Raw genomic sequence first — 26,862 nt, forward strand, 5'->3', positions numbered from 1 at the left:
GACCCCTATAGAGGTAGACCCCTATAGATGTAGATCCCTATAGAGGTAGATCCCTATAGATGTATATCCCTATAGAGGTAGATCCCTATAGATGTAGACCCCTATAGATGTAGACCCCTATAGATGTAGACCCCTATAGATGTAGACTCATATAGGTCTGGACCCCTATAGATGTAGACCCCTATAGATGTAGATCCCTATAGATGTAGAACCCTATAGATGTAGACCCATATAGATGTAGATCCCTATAGATGTAGACCCCTATAGGTCTGGACCCCTATAGATGTAGATCCCTATAGATGTAGACCCCTATAGATGTAGAACCCTATAGATGTAGACCCCTATAGATATAGACCCCTATAGATGTAGACCCCTATAGATGTAGACCCCTATAGATGTAGATCCCTATAGATGTAGACCCCTATAGGTCTGGACCCCTATAGATGTAGACCCCTATAGATGTAGACCCCTATAGATGTAGACTCCTATAGGTCTGGACCCCTATAGATGTAGATCCCTATAGATGTAGATCCCTATAGATGTAGATCCTTATAGATGTAGACCCCTATAGATGTAGACTCATATAGGTCTGGACCCCTATAGATGTAGATCCCTATAGATGTAGATCCCTATAGATGTAGATTCATATAGGTCTGGACCCCTATAGATGTAGATCCCTATAGATGTAGATCCCTATAGATGTAGACCCCTATAGATGTAGACCCCTATAGATGTAGACCCCTATAGATGTAGATCCCTATAGATGTAGATCCCTATAGATGTAGACTCATATAGGTCTGGACCCCTATAGATGTAGATCCCTATAGATGTAGACTCATATAGATGTAGATCCCTATAGATGTAGACCCCTATAGGTCTGGACCCCTATAGATGTAGATCCATATAGATATAGACCCCTATAGATGTAGATCCCTATAGATGTAGATCCCTATAGATGTAGACCCCTATAGATGTAGACCCCTATAGATGTAGATCCCTATAGATGTAGACCCCTATAGGTCTGGACCCCTATAGATGTAGACCCCTAAAGGTCTGGACCCCTATAGATGTAGATCCCTGTAGATGTAGACCCCTATAGATGTAGACCCCTATAGATGTAGATCCCTATAGATGTAGACCCCTATAGATGTAGACCCCTATAGATGTAGACCCCTATAGATGTAGACCCCTATAGGTCTGGACCCCTATAGATGTAGACCCCTATAGGTCTGGACCCCTATAGATGTAGATCCCTATAGATGTAGACCCCTATAGATGTAGATCCCTATAGATGTAGATCCCTATAGATGTAGACCCCTATAGGTCTGGACCCCTATAGATGTAGACTCCTATAGATTTAATATATACACTACCATTGATGGGAATAATTAATATTATACTCTACCATTGCTGGCCTGGGAATAATTAAGAGGTGTTAAAAGATTGTTTTGCCTCAACTGTGTAAAAGTATATTATGGATGTCACCTATTGTGAAGCCTCAATATTTATATGTATTTAGGTCACCTGAGACGAAGTCTCAAGTGACCTATTCTAATCGCCTTTTGTCCGTCGTCGTCCGTCGTGCGTCCGTAAACTTTTTACATTTTCGACTTCTTCTCCAAAACCACTGAACCAAATTCAATGAAATTTGGCAGGGAGCTTCTATGGCTAAAGTTCAACTAAAATTGTGAATTATATGGTCCCCATCCCCCAGGGGCCTGAGGGGCGGGCCCAAAAAGGGTCAAATTGACTAAAACTTCAAAAATCTTCTTCTCTACTCTCAGATAAGGTGGAATCGAACACTCTTCATAGATGAAAGGGTCTTAAGGTGCTTTATCAAAATTGTGAATTTCATGACCCTGGGGTCTCACGTTTGCCCCTGGGGAGGGGGTAAACTTTACTATAGTTTATATAGGGAAATCACATTTTTGACTATTATTTGTTGGATTTCTATTGGAATTCATTCTAACTTGGTTCAAATTATCAGCATGGGATGACAGTTTGATGGTATGTACATGTTGGCCCTGGTTGACCCCCAGGGGCTGGTGGGCGGGGCCAAAATGGGTCAAATTGACTAAAATTTCAAAAATCTTCTTCTCTACTCTCAGATAAGATGGAATCAAATACTCTTCATAAATAAAAAGGGTCTTAAGGTGCTTTACCAAAATTGTGAATTTCATGACCCTGGGGTCTCACGTTTGCCCCTGGGTAGGGGGTAAAGTTTACTATAGTTTATATAGGGAAATCACATTTTTGACCATTATTTGTTGGATTTGTATTGGAACTCATTCTAACCTGGTCAACATTATCAGCATTGGATAACAGTTTGATGGTATGCATATGTTGGCCCTGACTGACCCCCAGGGGCTGATGGGCGGGGCTAAAAAGGGTCAAATTGACTGAAATTTCAAAAATCCTCTTCTCAATACCTATATAAAATAGAATCAAATACTTTTCATAGAAGGAAGGGTTTCATGGTGTTTTACTTAAATTGTGAATTTCATGACCCTGGGGTCTCAAGTTTGCCCCTAGGGAGAGGGTAAACTTTGCTATAGTTTATATAGGGAATTCATATTTTTGACAATCATTTGTTTTATTTCTATTGGAATTCATTCTAACTTTCTTAAAATTATCAGCATGGGATGACAGCTTAATGATATGCACATATTGGCCCTGACTGACCCCAAGGACTGATGGGTGGGGTCAAAAAGGGTCAATTAAATTAACTGAAATATTTCAAATCTCAGGTGACCGTTAAGGCCCTTTGGGCCTCTTGTTTAGTTTTCTTAACTTCTTGGACTCTTTCCAAAATTACAGCATAATATTGGAAACAAAATTTTATGTAGGGCGAAACAAGATATTTATGATGAAGGTCTGTGTGATTTTGTCAATACTGTACTTGACAAATTTTCATTTTCATTCCAAAGTCTACCTACAGGTATATATGTATTGTATTTCCCAGGGTAATTTCCCTCAGCATAAAGCAGGTTTGTGTTAATATTAAGATATTATTAATAGATAGAGGTTTGCATGAATGTATATTACCTTTTTTATCCTCATATAAGCCCCCTCCCCAACTGTAAGGGATTAGAACCATATCCATGGATACTCAAATATAGATGATTTATGTAAAAGTTCAGAACCATATTTATCCCCATAAATAGGCCTCCTGTCACCTGATCCCCTAGTGTAAAAGTGTGATGTCTCTTTGTAACATTGTACCAGTGTGATGTCAGTATAACATTGTACCAGTGTGATGTCAGTATAACATTGTACCAGTGTGATGTCAGTATAACATTGTACCAGTGTGATGACACAGTATAACATTGTACCAGTGTGATGTCAGTATAACATTGTACCAGTGTTATGTCACAGTGTAACATTGTACCAGTGTTATGTCACAGTGTAACATTGTACCAGTGTTATGTCACAGTGTAACATTGTACCAGTGTGATGTCAGTATAACATTGTACCAGTGTGATGTCACAGTGTAACATTGTACCAGTGTTATGTCACAGTGTAACATTGTACCAGTGTGATGTCACAGTGTAACATTGTACCAGTGTGATGTCACAGTATAACATTGTACTAGTGTGATGTCAGTATAACATTGTACCAGTGTGATGTCACAGTATAACATTGTACCAGTGTGATGTCACAGTATAACATTGTACCAGTGTGATGACACAGTATAACATTGTACCAGTGTGATGTCAGTATAACATTGTACCAGTGTGATGTCAGTATAACATTGTACCAGTGTGATGTCACAGTATAACATTGTACCAGTGTTATGTCACAGTATAACATTGTACCAGTGTGATGTCAGTATAACATTGTACCAGTGTTATGTCACAGTGTAACATTGTACCAGTGTGATGTCAGTATAACATTGTACCAGTGTGATGACACAGTATAACATTGTACCAGTGTGATGTCACAGTATAACATTGTACCAGTGTTATGTCACAGTATAACACTGTACCAGTGTGATGTCACAGTATAACATTGTACCAGTGTGATGACACAGTATAACATTGTACCAGTGTGATGACACAGTATAACATTGTACCAGTGTTATGTCACAGTATAACATTGTACCAGTGTGATGTCACAGTGTAACATTGTACCAGTGTGATGTCAGTATAACATTGTACCAGTGTGATGTCACAGTGTAACATTGTACCAGTGTGATGTCACAGTGTAACATTGTACCAGTGTGATGTCAGTATAACATTGTACCAGTGTGATGACACAGTATAACATTGTACCAGTGTGATGTCACAGTATAACATTGTACTAGTGTGATGTCACAGTGTAACATTGTACCAGTGTGATGTCACAGTGTAACATTGTACTAGTGTGATGACACAGTATAACATTGTACCAGTGTGATGTCAGTATAACATTGTACCAGTGTGATGTCAGTATAACATTGTACCAGTGTGATGTCACAGTGTAACATTGTACTAGTGTGATGACACAGTATAACATTGTACCAGTGTGATGACACAGTATAACATTGTACCAGTGTGATGTCAGTATAACATTGTACCAGTGTGATGTCACAGTGTAACATTGTACCAGTGTGATGTCAGTATAACATTGTACCAGTGTGATGTCACAGTATAACATTGTACCAGTGTGATGACACAGTGTAACATTGTACCAGTGTGATGTCAGTATAACATTGTACCAGTGTGATGTCACAGTATAACACTGTACCAGTGTGATGTCACGGTGTAACATTGTACCAGTGTGATGACACAGTAAAACATTGTACCAGTGTGATGTCACAGTGTAACATTGTACCAGTGTGATGTCAGTTTAACATTGTACCAGTGTGATGTCACAGTGTAACATTGTACCAGTGTGATGTCAGTATAACATTGTACCAGTGTGATGTCAGTATAACATTGTACCAGTGTGATGTCAGTTTAACATTGTACCAGTGTGATGTCACAGTGTAACATTGTACCAGTGTGATGTCACAGTGTAACATTGTACCAGTGTGATGTCAGTTTAACATTGTACCAGTGTGATGTCACAGTGTAACATTGTACCAGTGTGATGTCACAGTGTAACATTGTACCAGTGTGATGTCAGTATAACATTGTACCAGTGTGATGTCACAGTATAACATTGTACCAGTTTGATGTCAGTATAACATTGTACCTGTGTTATGTCACAGTATAACATTGTACCAGTGTGATGTCACAGTGTAACATTGGACCAGTGTGATGTCACAGTGTAACATTGTACCAGTGTGATGTCAGTATAACATTGTACCAGTGTGATGACACAGTATAACATTGTACCAGTTTGATGTCACAGTGTAACATTGTACCAGTGTGATGTCAGTATAACATTGTACCAGTGTGATGTCACAGTGTAACATTGTACCAGTGTGATGTCACAGTGTAACATTGTACCAGTGTGATGTCAGTTTAACATTGTACCAGTGTGATGTCAGTATAACATTGTACCAGTGTGATGTCACAGTATAACATTGTACAAGTGTGATGTCACAGTATAACATTGTACCAGTGTGATGTCACAGTGTAAAATTGTACATGTGTTATGTCAATTCTATAAAATTGTACCAGTGTTATGTCAAATCTATAAAATTGTACCGATTCACAAGACAGCCAACCTGTGTTATTGCCTGATAAGGTAGAGTGTAGATAAGACTGGTCGTTATATAATTATATACCACCGATTAATGTACTAAGTCATCTCACCTGGGGAGAAGTCATTACACATAATACACATATATTTTGTAATGGCTCACTTTTAAGCAATCTGGTACACTTTTTGTGTTGTACATACATGTAACCTTGGTCTTGAAAGCAGTCATCTTAATTTCAGGCTAGTCACATTTAAAAGAATATTTTGAGTTGATATTTTTTGAAAATCTATTTATTCCCCTGTAGTGTTATTAAAGGGACCTCTTCATTCTTGTTCCTTGGTTTGTCTGTCCTGTATGATACTATGAAATAACGAAATTTTGAAGAGTTTGAATTTCCTTTATTTCATGGGTAGTCTTAGCAAACAGTAAAAAAATTGATTTGTCTGTGAATCATGTTTGCCATAACTAAAAAATAATAAATTTAAAGCATAAAGAATATTTGTATTGATTTGATCCTCATCGTTATGTGAGGACTGTACATGTGATATAGTAGTGATCGACACTGTGACAGGCAGAAGTTTGAAGTACAATTCTGATACCTCTCACAAAGTTATTAGCATTATGACATACTTCATGGTGAGGTTGTTTATTTACTTTTTATTTACATTCATAAACATTGATTTTTACAGTGTTATCAAGTGATTTGCAACTGTTTTCTTTATTTTCAGAAAAAAGCTGAAGGCAAAGAACTGTTTGAGCAGATTTTCTATCACCTTGATATCGTAGAGAAGGATTACTTTGGATTACAGTATACGGACCACCATAATGTCAATGTAAGTAACAATGTCAGACCGAGTACCACCTCTCGAGAATATAGCAGAGGTCAAGGTAGATCTACTACAAGTAATACATCTATATTGGCCAAGGTCAAGGTGAATCTATAAATAGCAAATAATGGCCCGGCTTAAGTTAAGATGGATCTATAAATAACACTGCTGACCAAGGTCAAGGTAAATATATAAATAACATGTGCTGGTCAAAGCCAAGGATAAATAAAAAATAGCACATATTGGCCAGTAATGTTAACACACCAATACAGGCCAAGGTCTATTTATGAACAACGCAGGCAGTGGTGAAGCTACTACAAATAACGCATCTATAAATAGCACATAATTGTCAAGGACAAGGGAAATACAAACTAATTACTGGTCAGTGTCTCAATTAATCTGCTGTCATATATAATTACGACCCGGTGATCATGACCAACCAAAAGGTCAAGGTCAGATGAGTAATTATATGTCAGATTGGAAGTTTCCCATATTACCTAGACTAGTTATCAGCAAATGATGCTGTAATGTTTCATTGTGTAGTGGAGAAATAACATAGACAACCATCACTTAATAACAGAGACCTATATATATATACAGGAACTTATATTATCTGATAAGGTACTCACATGGTGGCGTGGTGTGTACCGACAAAATTAGGTCAAATTAGTAATGCTTCACCTAATTACAAAATGTTGTTCAATCAGTCAAGATACTCACACCAATTAACCTATATATTTAGATGGATTCTAACTACAACTCTCACACCAGTGTTTAAAGGGACATCACGGTAAAAACGTTGTAATTTTCAATGAATGTACGTGTTTTGTTCCTTTCCAGTTATGTTTCTGTGCTGTCCCAATGTTCACAGTCGATCTTCATGTCCAGCTTGACCACTTGATTTAGTTGGGAATCCCCCTCTAAATTTAGCGCGGAAATTATTTTTAAATCATCACGTAACTGTTTTGAAATCGAGGCAACACAAACACACGATAGTTTACAAGGCGAATTGGATTAGTTGGACAACGATATTATACCGTGGTTTAAATGTTTAATAACACGTTCTGTATATATTCCGGCACATATATTTATGTGTAAATAAGTGTAAACACCGTACATATAGTATAGTGACAGTAGCGATGTACTGGTACAGACTGTATTTATATATTACCGAGTTTGTGTAAATATTACCGAGATTGTCATGACCTACTATCCAGCAATCAAGCAGAATACGAGCAGCGTCCGTATTACTGCTGTTTTCATGTTTGAACTGTATTGTACTGCTTCCCCAGTTTAATTCTAGGATTGTGTTTGACCCATTTTCCAATTATTCTCTTCATTGCGGAAGCTGTTATCGTTTTCAACCGCAGTCGATTCACATTGGAAGCCATTTTTGTTTTCAGGTGTTTTAGTGTGTTGTGCGCATGCGTGTTGTCGTATATGTCACAAAATTTGCATATTCAGACTATTGATCAACGAATTGTGATAACCTTTTTATAATTAATAATTGATGTTTTTTAAATACATATATCATCAAATTCGAATGGTTATTGTTCATAAGGATATTTTTTTTAAAGATATACCCAATAATATGAAAAAATACAAAATAAAAATTTGTTTACCGTGATGTCCCTTTAAGGAATATATAAATTGGAAGAGAAACATGACAAAAATTTTGACATTTAAAATATTGTTTGTTAAAACTAGATAAGGAATCTGGACCAGTGAAACAAAATGTTAAAGTTTTATGTTGTTTAACATCGTGTTTTACTACTTAGTTCACTCGTCTAGCTATACAGTCAATTGTTTCAACATAAAATGATGATACAGTTTCTACTGATCACCCAAACATAAAATGCTTATTATTCCCCACCCAACAAAGTTAGCGGGGATATACAAATGGGTTCCATTCGTCCGTCCATCCGTCCTGATTTGCTTTCCCCACATGCATATCTTTTTGAAGGAATGATCAGATTTTGATGAAACTTGCTTGGTAGTCTTATAACCTAAACTCCTCACTCAAGTTCGATTGTCAGCATATTCCGTGCACATTTAATGAGGCTGCTGTGATCTGATTGGCTGATTGCTTTCTGCAAGATATCTTTTGAAGGAATAATGGGATTTTAATGAAACTTGCTTGGTAGATTTGTTACTTATTATGTTGATTACTTTCACAGGAACTTGATGACTGAACACTAATACATGTAATGATTCTAAATGCTATGTCATGTGTTTCATGTTTTTATGCATGTTGTCCAATTTAATTGTGGAAATCTTGACAATTATGTCCTTGTACAGTTTCTTATGATCACTCTAAACATAAAATGATGATGTGGTTTCTAATGAGTCCTTGCTTTGTTTTCCAGCACTGGTTAGACCCGACTAAAAAGATCAAGAAGCAGGTGAAAAGTAAGTTGTCAAGTACAAGATTATATTACCAGTAATACCAACCATCCAAAATAATTGATCAAAAAGCAATAGTTTCATTTTCATACCTTAAATTATACTTAAATTGATTGAAGAAATCTACACATTTAATGATTTCTCAACACTTCAACAACTTATGGTGATTTGTATTATAATAAACGAAAAATTGAACTTAGAGTGATTTGTATTATAATAAACGAGAAGATGTGTATTATATAAACCATAAATTGTTGATTAAAACATGGTTAAATGTTGATGGTGAAGGACAATATTTATACATACAGACTATGCTAACATGAATTCATGGATATATTTACAGTTGGACCACACTATACATTCCGATTCCGTGTCAAATTCTACCCATCCGACCCCAACAATTTACATGAGGAACTTACAAGGTAGATATCTGATATAATTATGTATCCGAAGGCTATGTAAGTCAGTGAGCTGTCGGGGGTGTGTGTCCGAAGGCTGTGTGAGTCAGTGTGCTGTCAGGGGTGTGTGTCTGAAGGCTGTGTATGTCAGTGTGCTGTCAGGGGTGTGTGTCTGAAGGCTGTGTAAGTCAGTGTGCTGTCAGGGGTGTGTGTCTGAAGGCTGTGTAAGTCAGTGTGCTGTCAGGGGTGTGTGTCTGAAGGCTGTGTAAGTCAGTGTGCTGTCAGGGGTGTGTGTCTGAAGGCTGTGTGAGTCAGTGTGCTGTCAGGGGTGTGTGTCTGAAGGCTGTGTGAGTCAGTGTGCTGTCAGGGGTGTGTGTCTGAAGGCTGTGTGAGTCAGTGTGCTGTCAGGGGTGTGTGTCTGAAGGCTGTGTAAGTCAGTGAGCTGTCAGGGGTGTGTGTCTGAAGGCTGTGTGAGTCAGTGTGCTGTCAGGGGTGTGTGTCTGAAGGCTGTGTGAGTCAGTGTGCTGTCAGGGGTGTGTGTCTGAAGGCTGTGTAAGTCAGTGAGCTGTCAGGGGTGTGTGTCCGAAGGCTGTGTAAGTCAGTGTGCTGTCAGGGGTGTGTGTCTGAAGGCTGTGTAAGTCAGTGTGCTGTCAGGGGTGTGTGTCCGAAGGCTATGTGTATGTCAGTGTGCTGTCAGGGGTGTGTGTCTGAAGGCTGTGTAAGTCAGTGTGCTGTCAGGGGTGTGTGTCTGAAGGCTGTGTAAGTCAGTGTGCTGTCAGGGGGGTGTGTCTGAAGGCTGTGTAAGTCAGTGTGCTGTCAGGGATGTGTGTCTGAGGGGTGTGTAAGTCAGTGTGCTGTCAGGGGTGTGTGTCTGAAGGCTGTGTAAGTCAGTGTGCTGTCAGGGGTGTGTGTCTGAAGGCTGTGTAAGTCAGTGTGCTGTCAGGGATGTGTATCTGAAGGCTGTGTAAGTCAGTGTGCTGTCAGGGGTGTGTGTCTGAAGGCTGTGTAAGTCAGTGTGCTGTCAGGGGTGTGTGTCGGAAGGCTGTGTAAGTCAGTGTGCTGTCAGGGGTGTGTGTCTGAAGGCTGTGTATGTCAGTGTGCTGTCAGGGGTGTGTGTCTGAAGGCTGTGTATGTCAGTGTGCTGTCAGGGGTATGTGTCTAAAGGCTGTGTAAGTCAGTGTGCTGTCAGGGGTGTGTGTCCGAAGGCTGTGTAAGTCAGTGTGCTGTCAGGGGTGTGTGTCTGAAGGCTGTGTAAGTCAGTATGCTGTCAGGGGTGTGTGTCCGAAGGCTGTGTAAGTCAGTGTGCTGTCAGGGGTGTGTGTCGGAAGGCTGTGTAAGTCAGTGTGCTGTCAGGGGTGTGTGTCTGAAGGCTGTGTAAGTCAGTGTGCTGTCGGGGGTGTGTGTCTGAAGGCTGTGTAAGTCAGTGTGCTGTCAGGGGTGTGTGTCTGAAGGCTGTGTAAGTCAGTGTGCTGTCAGGGCTGTGTGTCTGAAGGCTGTGTATGTCAGTGTGCTGTCAGGGGTGTGTGTCTGAAGGCTGTGTAAGTCAGTGTGCTGTCGGGGATGTGTGGGAAATTGATTGAGATCAATGATCAGTTATAAACAATAAATGTCAACAGATTGATTTTCAATTAATGATTAGTTAATTACTGTAATGTAACCTTATGTTTTATAAATTAATGTTAAAAAAGTTAGAAAATTTTTCCACAAAATCTTGATCCTCAACAATATGTGTCCGAGGCAGAATGAAAGCTTATCTTAATATTAAATATCAGAATACAAAAAAACTATTGTTATTTCCTTCATGTGTTATTGAGATGTCTAAAAAGTGACCTTCAGCTCATTTCCTTGAATATTCATTTTGAGAAAGGTAGCAATCAATCCTAAGGCTTTACTTAATCTGGATTTTCTAAAGAGTCAATGTTTTTTTATTTTTTCAGATATCAGTTTTTCCTACAGTTAAAAAATGATCTTCTGTCCGGCAGACTTGAAGCCAACTTTGATACCATAGTAGAATTATCAGGCTTTGCCCTCCAATGTAAGTAATGAGTGAAAAGATTGATGTTAGGGCAGTTTTAAAATATATCCATTTCTGATTCGCTATAGTTCATTCATTAGAGCATGTATAATGCAAGCCAAGGTGGCTCGGTCCGTTCCAGGGGCTGTTGTTTTGTTTCTCAGGAAGCTAAGTTCATGGACAGTTTTATACATGTGCTGCAGTCTTCATAGGCAAGACAAACTTCCAAAATTGCTCTGTCAGTATAATGTACATCAGTGAGGGGAGGGATGCTTATTTATCTTTATATTAATTGTCAGTATAATGTATGTCAGGAAGGGGATACTTATTTATACCCATATTAATTGTCAGTATAATGTATGTCAGGGAGGGGATACTTATTTATACCCATATTAATTGTCAGTATAATGTATGTCAGGGAGGGGATACTTATTTATACCTATATTAATTGTCAGTATAATGTATGTCAGGGAGGGGATACTTATTTATACCCATATTAATTGTCAGTATAATGTACGTCAGGGAGGGATACTTATTTATACCCATATTAATTGTCAGTATAATGTACGTCGGGGAGGGGATACTTATTTATACCCATATTAATTGTCAGTATAATGTATGTCAGGGAGGGGATACTTATTTATACCCATATTAATTGTCAGTATAATGTACGTCAGGGAGGGGATACTTATTTATACCCATATTAATTGTCAGTATAATGTATGTCAGGGAGGGGATACTTATTTATACCCATATTAATTGTCAGTATAATGTATGTCAGGGAGGGGATACTTATTTATACCCATATTAATTGTCAGTATAATGTACGTCAGGGAGGGATACTTATTTATACCCATATTAATTGTCAGTATAATGTATGTCAGGGAGGGGATACTTATGTATACCCATATTAATTGTCAGTATAATGTATGTCAGGACACAAACTGTCTCCAGCAACAGTTTCACATCCTCATGGATTTGGGATAGACAGAAGGTGTAATGAAGAGTTTTGGAAAATATTTCAGGATTGAACAAGACACTGATACATTCTGAATGAACCATAAACATTTAGTTTTCGGTCTATACATCTGTAGACCCATTCAAATTGATGAACAAATTATTGAAATGCCTTGAAATATAAAGAGATGGAGTAATGTTATTATGCAAAAATATGGTTCATCTTGGTCATGATGTTTCTCGCGGCAGTTATAACAAAAAGAAAGTATATTCGGAAGAATGAAGTCTATTGATATGTGGTTTGTGTTGACAGCTGAGCTCGGTGACTATGACGCAGAAGTGCACACGCCCGGTGTTATATCGGAGTTCCACTTCGTCCCACACCAGACAGAGGAAATGGAGTTGGCCATGATGGAACAATTTAAAACCTGCAGGTTTGTAACATACCGTCATCCTGAATCAATATTTCTGATAATTATGTACAGGGCATTCAGTTGACCCTTGACTTTTTGCAATTTCTGAAGTCAAATCACTATTTCTGAGAAATCTGAAGGGTCAAAACATAAGTCAAATAGACATGTCCCTTCAAACCCAAGAGTCAGATCTCAATTTGTGGAGTCAAAAACATACTCTCAAGGGTCTACTGGATGCCCTGATGTACTTCCTTCTGTCTCTGAATGTCTGGTATCCAGCTCATACTATATGCAAAATAAAAAGTCAGACATTTCGCTGTCCAATTATCTTTTATGGTGGTGTTTTTTTATGAGAGGGCAAAATATTTCAAAAATGATGCAGAAGTTGATTGTGAACCATATGCATGCTACTTAAGCTGTTCATCTTTGTGTGAACCATGCTAGTTCAGCTGTTCATCCTTGTGTGAACCATGCTAGTTCAGCTATTCATCCTCGTGTGAACCATGCTAGTTCAGCTATTCATCCTCATGTGAACCATGCTAGTTCAGCTGTTCATCCTCGTGTGAACCATGCTAGTTCAGCTGTTCATCCTCGTGTGAACCATGCTACTTAAGCTGTTCATCCTCGTGTGAACCATGCTAGTTCAGCTGTTCATCCTCGTGTGAACCATGCTAGTTTAGCTGTTCATCCTCATGTGAACCATGCTAGTTCAGCTGTTCATCCTCGTGTGAACCATGCTAGTTCAGCTGTTCATCCTCGTGTGAACCATGCTAGTTCAGCTATTCATCCTCGTGTGAACCATGCTAGTTCAGCTATTCATCCTCATGTGAACCATGCTAGTTCAGCTGTTCATCCTCGTGTGAACCATGCTAGTTCAGCTGTTCATCCTCGTGTGAACCATGCTACTTAAGCTGTTCATCCTCGTGTGAACCATGCTAGTTCAGCTGTTCATCCTCGTGTGAACCATGCTAGTTTAGCTGTTCATCCTCATGTGAACCATGCTAGTTCAGCTGTTCATCCTTGTGTGAACCATGCTAGTTCAGCTGTTCATCCTCGTGTGAACCATGCTAGTTCAGCTGTTCATCCTCGTGTGAACCATGCTAGTTTAGCTGTTCATCCTCATGTGAACCATGCTAGTTCAGCTGTTCATCCTCGTGTGAACCATGCTAGTTTAGCTGTTCATCCTCGTGTGAACCATGCTAGTTTAGCTATTCATCCTCGTGTGAACCATGCTAGTTTAGCTTTTCATTTTCCTGTGAATATGCTGAATTTCCCTGGAATTCTCTATAATAGACAAGGTACCGTTAGGTTTTTTGATGTCGGTTAACTTAATGGCGGCATTGATATGAAGGTGCTTGATGTCGGTTAACTTAATGGCGGCATTGATATGAAGGTGCTTAATGTCGGTTAAATCATCCATTTTACAATGTATAATTAGTTTCTTTATATTCCTCAGGGGCCAGACTCCAGCTATGGCCGAGCTCAACTACCTGAACAAAGCCAAGTACCTAGAGATGTATGGTGTGGACATGCATTCTGTGATGGTGGGTAACTTACACTGGTAACTGTAAAAGTCTGAATTTTGGCGAAAAATCTGAGTTTTAAAATACATATCTGAATTTCAGCCGAAAAGTCTTAGTTTTTCAGATATACATTTTATATTCTGATAAGTTGGGGGAAACTCAGATAAGTATTATGAAATTCCGATTTGCATGCTGGAATTCAGATATGTTGGGTAAAATTCAGATGTTTTCTTATTTGTGCCCTCGGGCACCCCTTCTTGCCGGCGAGAGCAGCACGGGGTTTCACACCTCCCGCGGAGCCGGGTGTTCATGGTCCTCCGGCACCAGCTTACCTTTACCTGTGCTGTATAAATCATCCGCGTGTGACTCGATCGGTCACCAATATAGACTATCCTACATCGGTCGCTGTAAACTTCAACATTACGGCCGGTAAAGTGTTTTAATTTGTGATTATCTTCGTCTGTTTTTAGTGTAATGACCAGTGTCGTTATTCCGTGTGTTGCGTGTGTTTGATACTTTTCTACCTCCGATAACAAAAGATCTGACTGCACGGTGCGGTGATGCAATCGGACCGACGACGTTTTGTACAAGGGCATATCACAATCGACAACCAATATCTCTTATTTCCAATTGGTATCTAAGCTTAATTAAAATGATATTCTCAATAAATCTGTTCACGTGTTGTGATCTGTTGAAACAGTCGGTTCGTAACGTAAGTAGCCGCCCATATGTACAGTACTGTGCAGTGCGTAATTAATAAAAATCGTGTGTTGATACCGATATTCACACTGTTATAGACCAAACATTATTTATGTGCACTTGACGAAAAATCAGACCCAAATAAATTGTTCGCACACTTTCGATGGCTTGTGGTCGCATGATAGTCATACGTCTGGCCGTACGCAGTGCCAGCAGGCGGTCTATTTTAGGACCGATCAAAAGCCGTACGTCTGTCATGGGCTACCAGCTAGCTACCAGTACAAACAGAATCACCTACCGTAAGTGTCGCTGCTGTTCTTTATATTTCTTACAGAACCATCGTTTTGTTAATGATTATTTGGCGAGATTGGAAAATGTTAGTCTTTGTGAACAACTTAATCGTATATTTGTTTTGACGTATATATAACACAGTTACTATATTCTTGTTTCAGGTATCCCATGGCTGTAATACGGTTGCAGAAAAAATAGACCAAATTCCGAACCAGTTGCAGTTTCTTCTTTGTGCCTGGCCTGAACGATGCTTGCTATTTATTGACTTTGATATATACTGTATACCTATATCCGTTAACATTATTTGACATATTTACCCTGTAGCATTTTAATAATTTCCTAAATACGTAGACGTATATATCGCATACATGTGACCTTTATATACGTCTCTGCTTATAAAATAATGGGGCATATCAGGACTCATTTCACGACATGTATGTCGTACAATATGTTTTATACTTTGCCGAATACAACAGAGATACACATTTAAATATATATTTTAGATCGTGGAAAAATATTTCGATAATTTTCTGAATCGCACGTATATATCGTGTAACATTTTGATGATGTTCTGAATAGAACTCGAGCATCAAAGTTTCTTAATGTATCGGTACGAATATATATTGGCAACATTTTGATAATTCTTCGTGATTTATAGCGGGGCGTTTTTGTTTTTTTTGTTTTTTGTTTTTGTATTTTTAATATAATCGAGGGTAGAGAGTGGTGAAAATTTGATCATTTTCTTAAGATAATTGGACAGACGTAAATGGTGTGCCATGTAGATTTTGTTCTTGATATATCCTGCAACATTTCGATAATTTTCTAAATAGAATGGGACGTATACATTGTGTAACGTTTTTTTTTTTTTATAATTTTACAAATAGAATGGGACGTATAAATTGTATAACGTTTTTTTTTTATATAATTTTCTAAATGTATCTGGATTTATAAGCGTCATTTTGCTTTCATTTTACGTGTTTTACTCCCGACCCTCATAAAGTTAAACTCATAAAATCATAACCGGAATCATTTTACCGATATCAAATCTTCTAATAAAATCCGAAACGTTACGTGTAGATTATCTTTTTATTCATACAATACATGAACGAACATTTCATCTTAACCCTGGGATACTGATTTAGTCGATAAAATATGGGTCTCCATTCCCTACGGGATGTCGCCACAGCAAGTACCCATTTCTCCCCGTAGCTCAACAAAGACTCTTCTGTATTTTACCTTCGAGATAGGATATTACGTAATTCAATTCATTTCCAAAAGCAACACAGTATGAAGGATTCCAGGATACATACAGAATATAGTAGTCTTGTCACAGCTCATGGTCTTGAAATTTGTTTAAATATGCATTCATATGTCATGGGTGTGTGATGAGTTCCTGCCTATACAATTGTCCCTATATTTATATTATTGTAGAACTCGACACCGCGACATTGTCGATGGCACGCCGACTTCTCAACGGTCCAGTGAACAAGATAATTTGTAATCAGTGTCATCTGGACTAGCAGAGGTTGTGTATTGTAACTGACTAGGGCAGTGACCACACCATATTTGAAACGATGATCTAGTACATGAACGTTTTGCTTATGAAAACTCCTCACCTTAACAATAAAGTTCGCAAAATTGGTAAAACGAATTATGGATTAACGACCGATATGCAAACCGGTACAAATTAAGGATGTATCGTGGATTCCCATAGCAAGGACCCATTGTAATACTTTGATCAAACATTCGTTACGATAATCTACAGTAAGTATTTAACCGAGATAAATACTTAAGATAAATGCGAACTGTTAAGTGATTAAACAGTATTTAGTATTATCTTTCATTTTTTTAGGGACAGTGATGGAATAAGAAAGAGTGCGTGTATGAAGACTTGTATTTTGCACGAATTTACCTGGACCCGAGACGTGAATATCAGATAACGCGTCTCTGTCTTGACACAATTAAAATTATAAAATATGACATATAGACATAAAACACGGAATAATTACACAAGTTTAGTAGATAAACAACGGAACATTATTGTTGCTTATGTTTATGAACTCTTCGGTCGATTATTAATTCGCCTATTGTAATTTGTAATTAATTAGAAAACATCTTGGGTGGTGTACAAATGATATAACTAAATAGCCAAATAAAAAGTTTGCTATGAAGCAAATGTTTCTGTTTTTCTCCACAGTCCCCACAAAACTCGGCCAAACCTGAGGCCAGCGGTTAGAAGTGACAATGTCGGGTGGCAAATTTCCATACTCCTGACTGAAAATAGTACGTTTTAACGTAAATTGAATCGACTGTTAATTATCGACAAACGAAATCTAGGACCCGGGGAGGGGTCATGTATATGCATGTGTGGATTATATATTTTGATCAATGTTACATAAGAAGAAAACGAGATGCTGATATCGAGCTGCTTAACTCACCTGCGTATCATCAATAACAACTGCTGTTTTAATCAATAAGCATCTTGATTATCTGATTGCTCCAAGCTATGTCCCTTACCTGTACTCGAATCAGATCAAACGGACTTGAGGCGTCCTTTAGAAAGGTACTCTACCTACCTGTCAAAGCGCTATCCACGGGTGGCCACATTAGCCATGTGCAGGTGTCAGGTACATCCAGTTCAAGTTCTTTAGGACTTTGAGCGAATTAGCTCATCAGTTTAGAGTACAGACATATTATTTAACATATTCACAAAATCATATATATACAGGTTCAACCGTGGAACGGCTGATAAACAACGATGATTGGAGAGTGTATTTTTATATTCATTACATCAAAGTTTCATGTATTTATGATTATGTAATTACATGTTAAAAAGTATGTGTACACATGAGCACATGCATTGAAGTAATAATTCTAACCTTTTCTTTTCCATGTGCAGGTGTCAGGTACGTCCGGTAGACATTCTTTTCTGACCTGATGTAAATGTAATTTTTGATAGCGTTGGCGCTTTCGTAACTGCAGAAAGTTATTTATATAACCACGAAAATAACATATTTCTGTTAGTTTTACATCATTTGTGAAACGGGATATTTTCACATATATCAGACAATTCAATGTTGACGTTTTACAGCCGTTTTACCGCTCCCTGCTATGTACTCAAACGGGGTACGGACAAAAGCCCGCACTTGACATTAGCCCCCGGGACATTAGCCCCTACGACGAAAGCCCTTCACACTAATAAAAAAGTGGACATTTGCGACATCGATCATATAATACTTGCAAAATGGAACACTATAATAATTCAACAAGTTCGGTAAGTTAATTTGTGTTTCTAATGTTTTATGTTCTATTACGGACACGTATCTAATCAAAAGTCCGTGGAACAACTGACGTAACAACTAACGGTGATAAATAAAGGCATTCAAAAACCTATTGTATATTCAAATCCCATACGACTAATTTATCAGACGACACTTACCCATTCCGACTCGTATCCGTAAATCTATACAGATGTGGTTTACTCTACTCACAAAAAAATACCAACATTTGGTTAAGTCGTTCCTTAATTATTTTCGGATTTGGAAGATGCATTTATTTCAGCTTTAACGAAGTTGTCAAATTGACCGGCATATTCTAAGTCCTGTGCATCGACGAATCATTACATAAAATAATCTTTTGGTTTTCATTCCTTTATATTGGCCTAGAGACCAATTACATTACATCGTTAGCATGTGGAGCTTTATCAAATTGTTGTATATGAAGAAAATTGTCAAAATGTTATGCAACACATATCCTGTTATATAAATATATAAGAGAAATAATCTAATAGTCGTACGCTGTGCGCTTCGTCCTGTTCTGCTTAATGAATTATCAAAATGTGACCCAATATGGTAAAATACGGCCCATTATTAATAGAAAGTTATCCTGATGAACAATACGCATGTGGGTTAATGTTGCATTTATAATTAAAAAGAACAAAAATCGTCATGTTTTCATGTAAATTCAATATTTAATGATTTCCCGGTAAGTTCTGTTTGTTTTCTTGATCGGATTTTAATGTTAGGTGTCCAACGTCTTTATCGGGATGTTTTCGTCGGTTCTCCTGTTCTCGCGTGGTCACGTGACCGGCACGAAGGACTACATTAACACTTGGTCGGTAAATATGGCCAGAGCACCCGACCAACGTATTTTGTCGTACAAACAAATATGATGCACTTATTCATCGTGCTAAGAAACTAGGAAAAAGTGCTGTACATTCTTCTATTTATTCAAGTATGGTTACATAACAGCGTTATAAACTGGTGTTAATTGAAGAAGTGCCGATTAATTGACTATTTTTTAGGTAATTTTGACGATGTTTGTCATTTTCGTAAGAATGTACAGCATTTTTCGTTGTTCTCATACAATTACCTTAACGCTCTTACCTGTTTCATAGTTATTGATTTAGGGTAGTCGGGTGCTCTAGAACGATTTATAGAGCAAGTGTTAATGTTCATTCTCCAATATTGGAACTCTTCAGTGTTTTAAGTATCGAAATCGGCATATAGAAAAGAACAAACGTTAATAAACGAATGTAATGGATCGTAATTAATTCAAATACTTATTTACAGATGATTTCCAAAGATATAAGGTATAGTTAGACGTTTTCGGCTGTACATGCAAGTTTGTAAATTCGACACTGTGATAAAACCACCGTCCTCGTCGTTGCCATGACAGCCGATCGAAGCTCCGATCACGAATGCACTGTCAAAGTGAAACTTGAAGTATTTTTCGCAACATGCCGTTTAAACTTAAAATTACATTCACACCTCATATTTATTGGGGTTGTTTAATCATACCTGGTCAATTGAATTGTAAGAAAACTAACAAAAACACTAAAAAACACAGAATGAAGCCTTCGTGTCAGGCAGTGCAGACACAACGCGGGATCTGTAAACAATGTGACGTCATTGGAATGTACAAGTTGCAACAATGTACAACAATGTATTTTTTACATGAATACACTAATGAGCAACAAACCGGGACGCAACATTAACCCACATGCGTATATCCCGTCCTGTTACATTTCACAAAAGTATTAACATTACGATAAACGATACACATGCAAGTACTATTCAGAAAATTAGCATGATACATTATATGTGTCGGTATAATATTTACGTATACCATTTATTAGCTCACCTGCCCGAAGGGCAAGTGAGCTTATGCCGTGGCGCGGCGTCCGTCGTCCGTCCGGCCGTCTGGCCGTCCGGCCGTCCGTCCGGCGTCAACTTTTCCATTCAAGCAACTTCTTCTCAATAACCAAAAGGCCCAGAGACCTAATATTGGGCCTGTAGCATGCTGGGGTGAAGGGCTACCAAGTTTGTTCAAATGAAGAACGTTGACCTTCATTCAAGGTCACAGGGGTCAAAAAGGCTAAAATCTTTAAACGACTTCTTCTCAATAACCAAGAGTCCCAGGGAGTTGATATTAGGTCTGTAGCATGCTGGGGTGAAGGGCTACCAAGTTTGTTCAAATGAATGACCTTGACTTTCATTCAAGGTCACAGGGGTCAAATATGCTAAAAAAAAATTAAACGACTTCTTCTAAATAGCCAAAAGACCCAGGGACTTGATATTGGGTCTGTAGCATGCTGGGGTGAAGGTCTACCAAGTTTGTTCAAATGAATGACCTTGACCTTCATTCAAGGTCACAGGAGTCAAAAAGGCTAAAATCTTTAAACGACTTCTTCTCAATAACCAACAGATCCAGAGACCTAATATTTGGCCTGCAGCATGCTAGGATGAAGGGCTCCCAAGTTTGTTCAAATGAATGACCTTGACCTTCATTCAAGGTCACAGGAGTCAAAAAGGCTAAAATCTTTAAATGACTTCTTCTCAATAACCAAGAGGCCCAGGGAGTTGATATTGGGTCTGTAGCATGCTGGGGTAAAGGGCTCCCAAGTTTGTTCAAATAAATGACCTTGATCTTCATTCAAGGTCACAGGAGTCAAAAAGGCTGAAATCTTTAAACGACTTCTTCTCAATAACCAAGAGGCCCAGGGAGTTGATATTGGGTCTGTAGTATGCTGGGGTAAAGGGCTACCAAGTTTGTTCAAATGAATGACCTTGATCTTTATTCAAGGTCACAGGAGTCAAAAAGGCTAAAATCTTTAAACGACTTCTTCTCAATAACCAACAGTCCCAGGGAGTTGGTATTGGGTCTGTAGCATGCTGGGGTGAAGGGCTACCTAGTTTGTTCAAATGAATGACCTTGACCTTCATTCAATGTCACAGGGACCAAACAGGCTAAAATCTTTAAACGACTTCTTCTCAATAACCAAGAGTCCCAGGGAGTTGATATTGGGTTTGTAGCATGCTGCGGTAAAGGGCTACCAAATTTGTTCAAATGAATGACCTTGACCTTCATTCAAGGTCACAGGAGTCAAAAAGGCTAAAATCTTTAAACGACTTCTTCTCAATAACCAACAGTCCCAGAGACCTAATATTTGGCCTGTAGCATGCTGGGGTAAAGGGCTACCAAGTTTGTTCAAATGAATGACCTTGACCTTCATTCAAGGTCACTGGAGTCAAAAAGGCTAAAATTTTAAAACGACTTCTTCTCAATAACCAAGAGTCCCAGGGAGTTGATATTGGGTCTGTAGCATGCTGCGGTAAAAGGTTACCAAGTTTGTTCAATTGAATGACCTTGACCTTCATTCAAGGTCACAGGAGTCAAAAAGGCTAAAAATTTTAACAACTTCTTCTCAATTACCAACAGTCCCAGAGACCTAATATTTGGCCTGTAGCATGCTGGGGTGAAGGGCTCGCAAGTTTGTTCAAATGAATGACCTTGACCTTCATTCAAGGTCACAGGAGTCAAAAAGGCTAAAATCTTGACACGACTTCTTCTCAATAACCAAGAGTCCCATGGAGTTAATATTGTGTCTGTAGCATGCTGGGGTAAAGGGCTACCAAGTTTGTTCAAATGAATGACCCTGACTCGCATTCAAGGTCACGTCGATCAAGTATGCTTAAATCTTTAAATGACTTTAAGTGAAAAGCCAAAGTGCAGAGAGACATTATTATATTGGTCCTGTAGCATGCTTTCAAATAACTGCAGGATCCATATATGAAAAGATCACTGCATTGCAGGTGAGCGATTTGGGCCCATTGGGCCCTTGTTTAGAATATACGTCCCAGTATATCAAGAAATTTGTCAAAATTTTACACGATGCACATATCAAATTATTCAAAAATGATCAAATTCTAAGAGTGTGTTTGAACTGAACAAAGATAGTCAGAATCGCCAGGGCTAGATACAGGAAAGGCAACTGGTAAGAAAGTTGGTTTGATGTTTTCAGTTCTCGGACACCTGAAACAAGAAAATGGCAATAGTGTTATATTAACGTAAACACAATTATGATATAACGAACCTGCTCCCTAAGACAATTATGAAAATGTCAAAGAGAACACGACACTTACGGCGACACACTGCGTAAGTATGCCTTTTGATCGGTCTTAAAATAGACCGCCTGCTGGCGCTGTGTTCGGCCAGACGTATAACTAGTCATGTGACAACAAGCTATCGAACGGATGGAAAATACACACAAAAATAAGGATACAATGTGGGATTGGGTCCGTTTTTTACGTTAAATGTATGCTGATCAGCGCATATATAGTTAATATTAGGTCGATAACAGTGTGAATATCGGTATCAACACACGATTTTTATTAATTACGCACTGCACAGTACTGTACATATGGGCGGCTACTTACGTTACGAACCGACTGTTTCAACAGATCACAACACGTGAACAGATTTATTGAGAATATCATTTTAATTAAGCTTAGATACCAATTGGAAATAAGAGATATTGGTTGTCGATTGTGATATGCCCTTGTACAAAACGTCGTCGGTCCGATTGCATCACTGCACCAGTCAGATCTTTTCTTATCGGAGGTAGAAAAGTATCAAACACGCAACACACGGAACAACGACACTGGTCATTACACTAAAAACAGACGAAGACAATCACAAATAAAACACTTTACCGGCCGTAATGTTGAAGTTTACAGCGACCGATGTAGGATAGTCTATATTGGTGACCGATCGAGTCACACGCGGATGATTTATACAGCACAGGTAAAGGTAAGCTGGTGCCGGAGGACCATGAACACCCGGCTCCGCGGGAGGTGTGAAACCCCGTGCTGCTCTCGCCGGCAAGAAGGGGTGCCCGAGGGCACAAATAAGAAAACATCTGAATTTTACCCAACATATCTGAATTCCAGCATGCAAATCGGAATTTCATAATACTTATCTGAGTTTCCCCCAACTTATCAGAATATAAAATGTATATCTGAAAAACTAAGACTTTTCGGCTGAAATTCAGATATGTATTTTAAAACTCAGATTTTTCGCCAAAATTCAGACTTTTACAGTTACCAGTGTTATAGATACTAGGTCATTCTAACACACAAATAACTGGTATTTGTCAGACAGTGAAGCCTATGTATGGTAATTATATAATATGTCAATGTCTGGTAATAAGCCCATACTGGTACACCTGTAATAAGCCCATGTCTGATAATTACCCCATGTCTAGTTATAATCCCATGTCTGGTAATAATCCCATGTCTGGTTATAATCCCATGTCTGGTTATAATCCCATGTCTGGTTATAATCCCATGTCTGGTAATAATCCCATGTCTGGTTATAATCCCATGTCTGGTAATAATCCAATGTCTGGTAATAATCCCATGTCTGGTTATAATCCCATAACTGGTTATAATCCCATGTCTGGTAATAATGCAATGTCTGGTAATAATCCCATGTCTGGTTATAATCCCATGTCTGGTAATAATCCAATGTCTGGTTATAATCCCATGTCTGGTTATAATCCCATGTCTGGTAATAATCCAATGTCTGGTAATAATCCCATGTCTGGTAATAATCCGATGTCTGGTAATAATCCCATGTCTGGTAATAATCCCATGTCTGGTAATAATCCAATGTCTGGTAATAATCCCATGTCTGGTAATAATCCAATGTCTGGTAATAATCCCATGTCTGGTTATAATCCAATGTCTGGTAATAACCCCATGCCTGGTAATAATCCCATGTCTGGTAATAATCCAATGTCTGGTAATAATCCCATGTCTGGTAATAATCCAATGTCTGGTTATAATCCAATGTCTGGTAATAATCCAATGTCTGGTAATAATCCCATGTCTTGTAATAAGCCAATCCACGTCAGTTGTAGTTCAGTAAAAATACTGATATTATCCTCATCACCCTGCTGCCATCTTTAAGGGTTAGAATTAGACATCTTACAGACTACGGATCATGATATCTTTGACAAATTTACAAATAAGATGTAAGCCTAACCCACAAAGGTGTACATGTCAGTCATTTCTGTTTATTTTTATAAAAAAAAACTGTTATGGGAAGGAGATCACTGTTACAGGAATTCTAGAGGTAAAGTGTCATATATGTAATCTGAGAGTAATTCTGGTCTATTTATTGTTAATGACAGACATTTCCAGGATTTGAAATAGTTACAATATTTTCCGCTTCACATTTTCAGGGCCGCGATGGATCAGAATATAAGTTAGGTCTCACTCCAACAGGGATATTGGTATACGAGGGCACAGCAAAGATCGGACTTTTCTTCTGGTACGTACAGATCCATAATATCAAATTCACGCTCTCAAACTGAATTTTCTGAAGCTTATCTCCTATATATCATCAAGTAACTAAACATGATATTTTGTCCATTTCAGGCCTAAAATGACAAAATTAGACTTTCGCGGTAAACTCCTGACTCTGATTGTGGTCGAGGATGACAACGAGGTATGGTGTACAATCAGCTATCAGTAATGCACTTTGATTGTGGTTAAATTTGAATAGAATGTATGGATCATAAAATTGTCTGTTTCTCTTCTTCAACCATACAGAAGTTTTTGTGTTCGAAGAAATGTTTGTATTGAATTGCGAGTAAGGAAACTTTTTTTTTTATGATTATGTTCAGCAAGCAATATGTCTTCGTTTGACTAAGGAAGTAGTCTATCATTTTGATTCATGTTTTATTAGGGGAGAGAACAAGAACACACTTTTGTGTTCCGTATCACCACAGAAAAGGCATGCAAACATTTGTGGAAGTGTGCACTGGAACATCATGCATTCTTCCGTCTCAAGGGGCCAGTAAAGGGACCAGGCACTCGACAGAATTTCTTCAGAATGGGGTCAAGGTTTCGATACAGGTAAGTCATCAGGTGGTATAGGTAAACCCTTCACACAGGTGATACAGGTATACCCTCACACAGGTGACACAGATATACCCTCACACAGGTGATACAGGTATACCCTCACACAGGTGATACAGGTATACCCTCACACAGGTGATACTGGTATACCCTCACACAGGTGATACAGGTGATACAGGTATACCCTCACACAGGTGATACAGGTATACCCTCACCCAGCTGCTGATACAGGTATACCATCACACGGCTTCAAAAAGTATAATAGAATAGATGGTCAGTTTATACAGTTATTATAGTAGAGGATATTTAATTGTCTAAAGTTATTTGTATGTTACTTACATTGGTTATTAAGATTTTTTCCTGTGAAAAGATTTTTTGTTTTAAGATGTTTTGTTTACTCTTTTAAAGTGGAAGGACAGAATATCAAACGTCTTCTGTAAGTCGAGCACGGCGCAGTGTACGATTTGAACGTAAAGGAAGTCAGCGCTATTCCCGGCGACCGACATTTGAAAAGAAGGAAAGAGAGGCAGCCATGAAACGAGAACAGGAGAAAAGAGACGCAAAGAAACGAGTATCTGCCGAGCGACAAGACAGACAACAGTATGTGTTTGGTAGTGTAGGGTTATTTATGAATTCTAACATCAATTATTTACACTTATAGATATTGATTTTGGTCCATACAGAGTTTTAACATCCCTAGTACTATTTCTAAAAAAGATATGGATCTGCATATTGTCGGATAAATATGGCAATAATATGCTAATAGAATACCTTACGTAATATACAAAATTACTTCAAAGTGATTTACATGTACAACAGTCATTAAGTTTAAAAGAACATTTGTAATTCATCAAAGGTTTATATGGTGTCACTATCACAAGATATTAAACCTGGTTGGTTTTATCTTTCAGACAAAAGGCCGTCGTAGAGACTAACATCCCTTCGACCCCAGTCGCTCCAGTGGCATCATCAAAAGTAAAAACTCCGCCAACAAGCCCCACCCCTAAATCTCCAGTAACCAATGGTACAACAGCGGCTTGGGGGAAGCACAGAAAATCGGGGACAGACAAGGACATACCAGACGCTGCCTCCCGGTCCAAGTCCCCGGTCCCGGGGGCCTCGGGACATGACAAGGATGTCAACCTTAAAGGTTGGGACAAAAATCATTTGACTTACTTCATATGTCAATGTGCTATAAAAAATAGATATTATTATTTAGTTAGGAGAGTGAATATATTGTTATAATGAAATTAATGATTAAATTAAAATATTGCAATATATATATTTCAATATTTATACTTGGTCAACAAATTGAACTTGTGTGCAAATATGTTCTACAATATTTGTATGTGTACAAATGTATGTGTACAAATATGTTCTACAATATTTATATGTGTACAAATATGTTCTACAATATTTGCACTTCTACAAAAATGTACTACTAAACATTATTTGTATGTTAACAAATATGTACTACAAATTCAGCTAGTGTACAAATAATGT

At 38.3% G+C, this 26,862-nt stretch overlaps 1 protein-coding gene across 8 annotated transcripts in view; it reads left to right on the top strand.

Moving 5' to 3' along the window:
- The window catches only part of LOC117343560 (band 4.1-like protein 5), a 78,542-nt gene that overhangs the window by 24,282 nt on the left and 27,398 nt on the right, over nucleotides 1-26,862 (top strand). For all 8 annotated transcript variants that reach the window (XM_033905980.1, XM_033905981.1, XM_033905979.1 and 5 more), the window contains exons 2-12: nucleotides 6,358-6,462; nucleotides 8,823-8,865; nucleotides 9,203-9,281; nucleotides 11,195-11,292; nucleotides 12,542-12,662; nucleotides 14,098-14,185; nucleotides 24,681-24,769; nucleotides 24,877-24,946; nucleotides 25,187-25,356; nucleotides 25,768-25,959; nucleotides 26,271-26,509. In XM_033905980.1, the coding sequence (XP_033761871.1) occupies nucleotides 6,358-6,462; nucleotides 8,823-8,865; nucleotides 9,203-9,281; nucleotides 11,195-11,292; nucleotides 12,542-12,662; nucleotides 14,098-14,185; nucleotides 24,681-24,769; nucleotides 24,877-24,946; nucleotides 25,187-25,356; nucleotides 25,768-25,959; nucleotides 26,271-26,509 (1,294 nt within the window). The remainder of the gene's footprint in view (nucleotides 1-6,357; nucleotides 6,463-8,822; nucleotides 8,866-9,202; nucleotides 9,282-11,194; nucleotides 11,293-12,541; nucleotides 12,663-14,097; nucleotides 14,186-24,680; nucleotides 24,770-24,876; nucleotides 24,947-25,186; nucleotides 25,357-25,767; nucleotides 25,960-26,270; nucleotides 26,510-26,862) is intronic.

Source organism: Pecten maximus, chromosome 15, assembly GCF_902652985.1.
Source record: "Pecten maximus chromosome 15, xPecMax1.1, whole genome shotgun sequence".
NCBI lineage: Eukaryota > Metazoa > Mollusca > Bivalvia > Pectinida > Pectinidae > Pecten > Pecten maximus.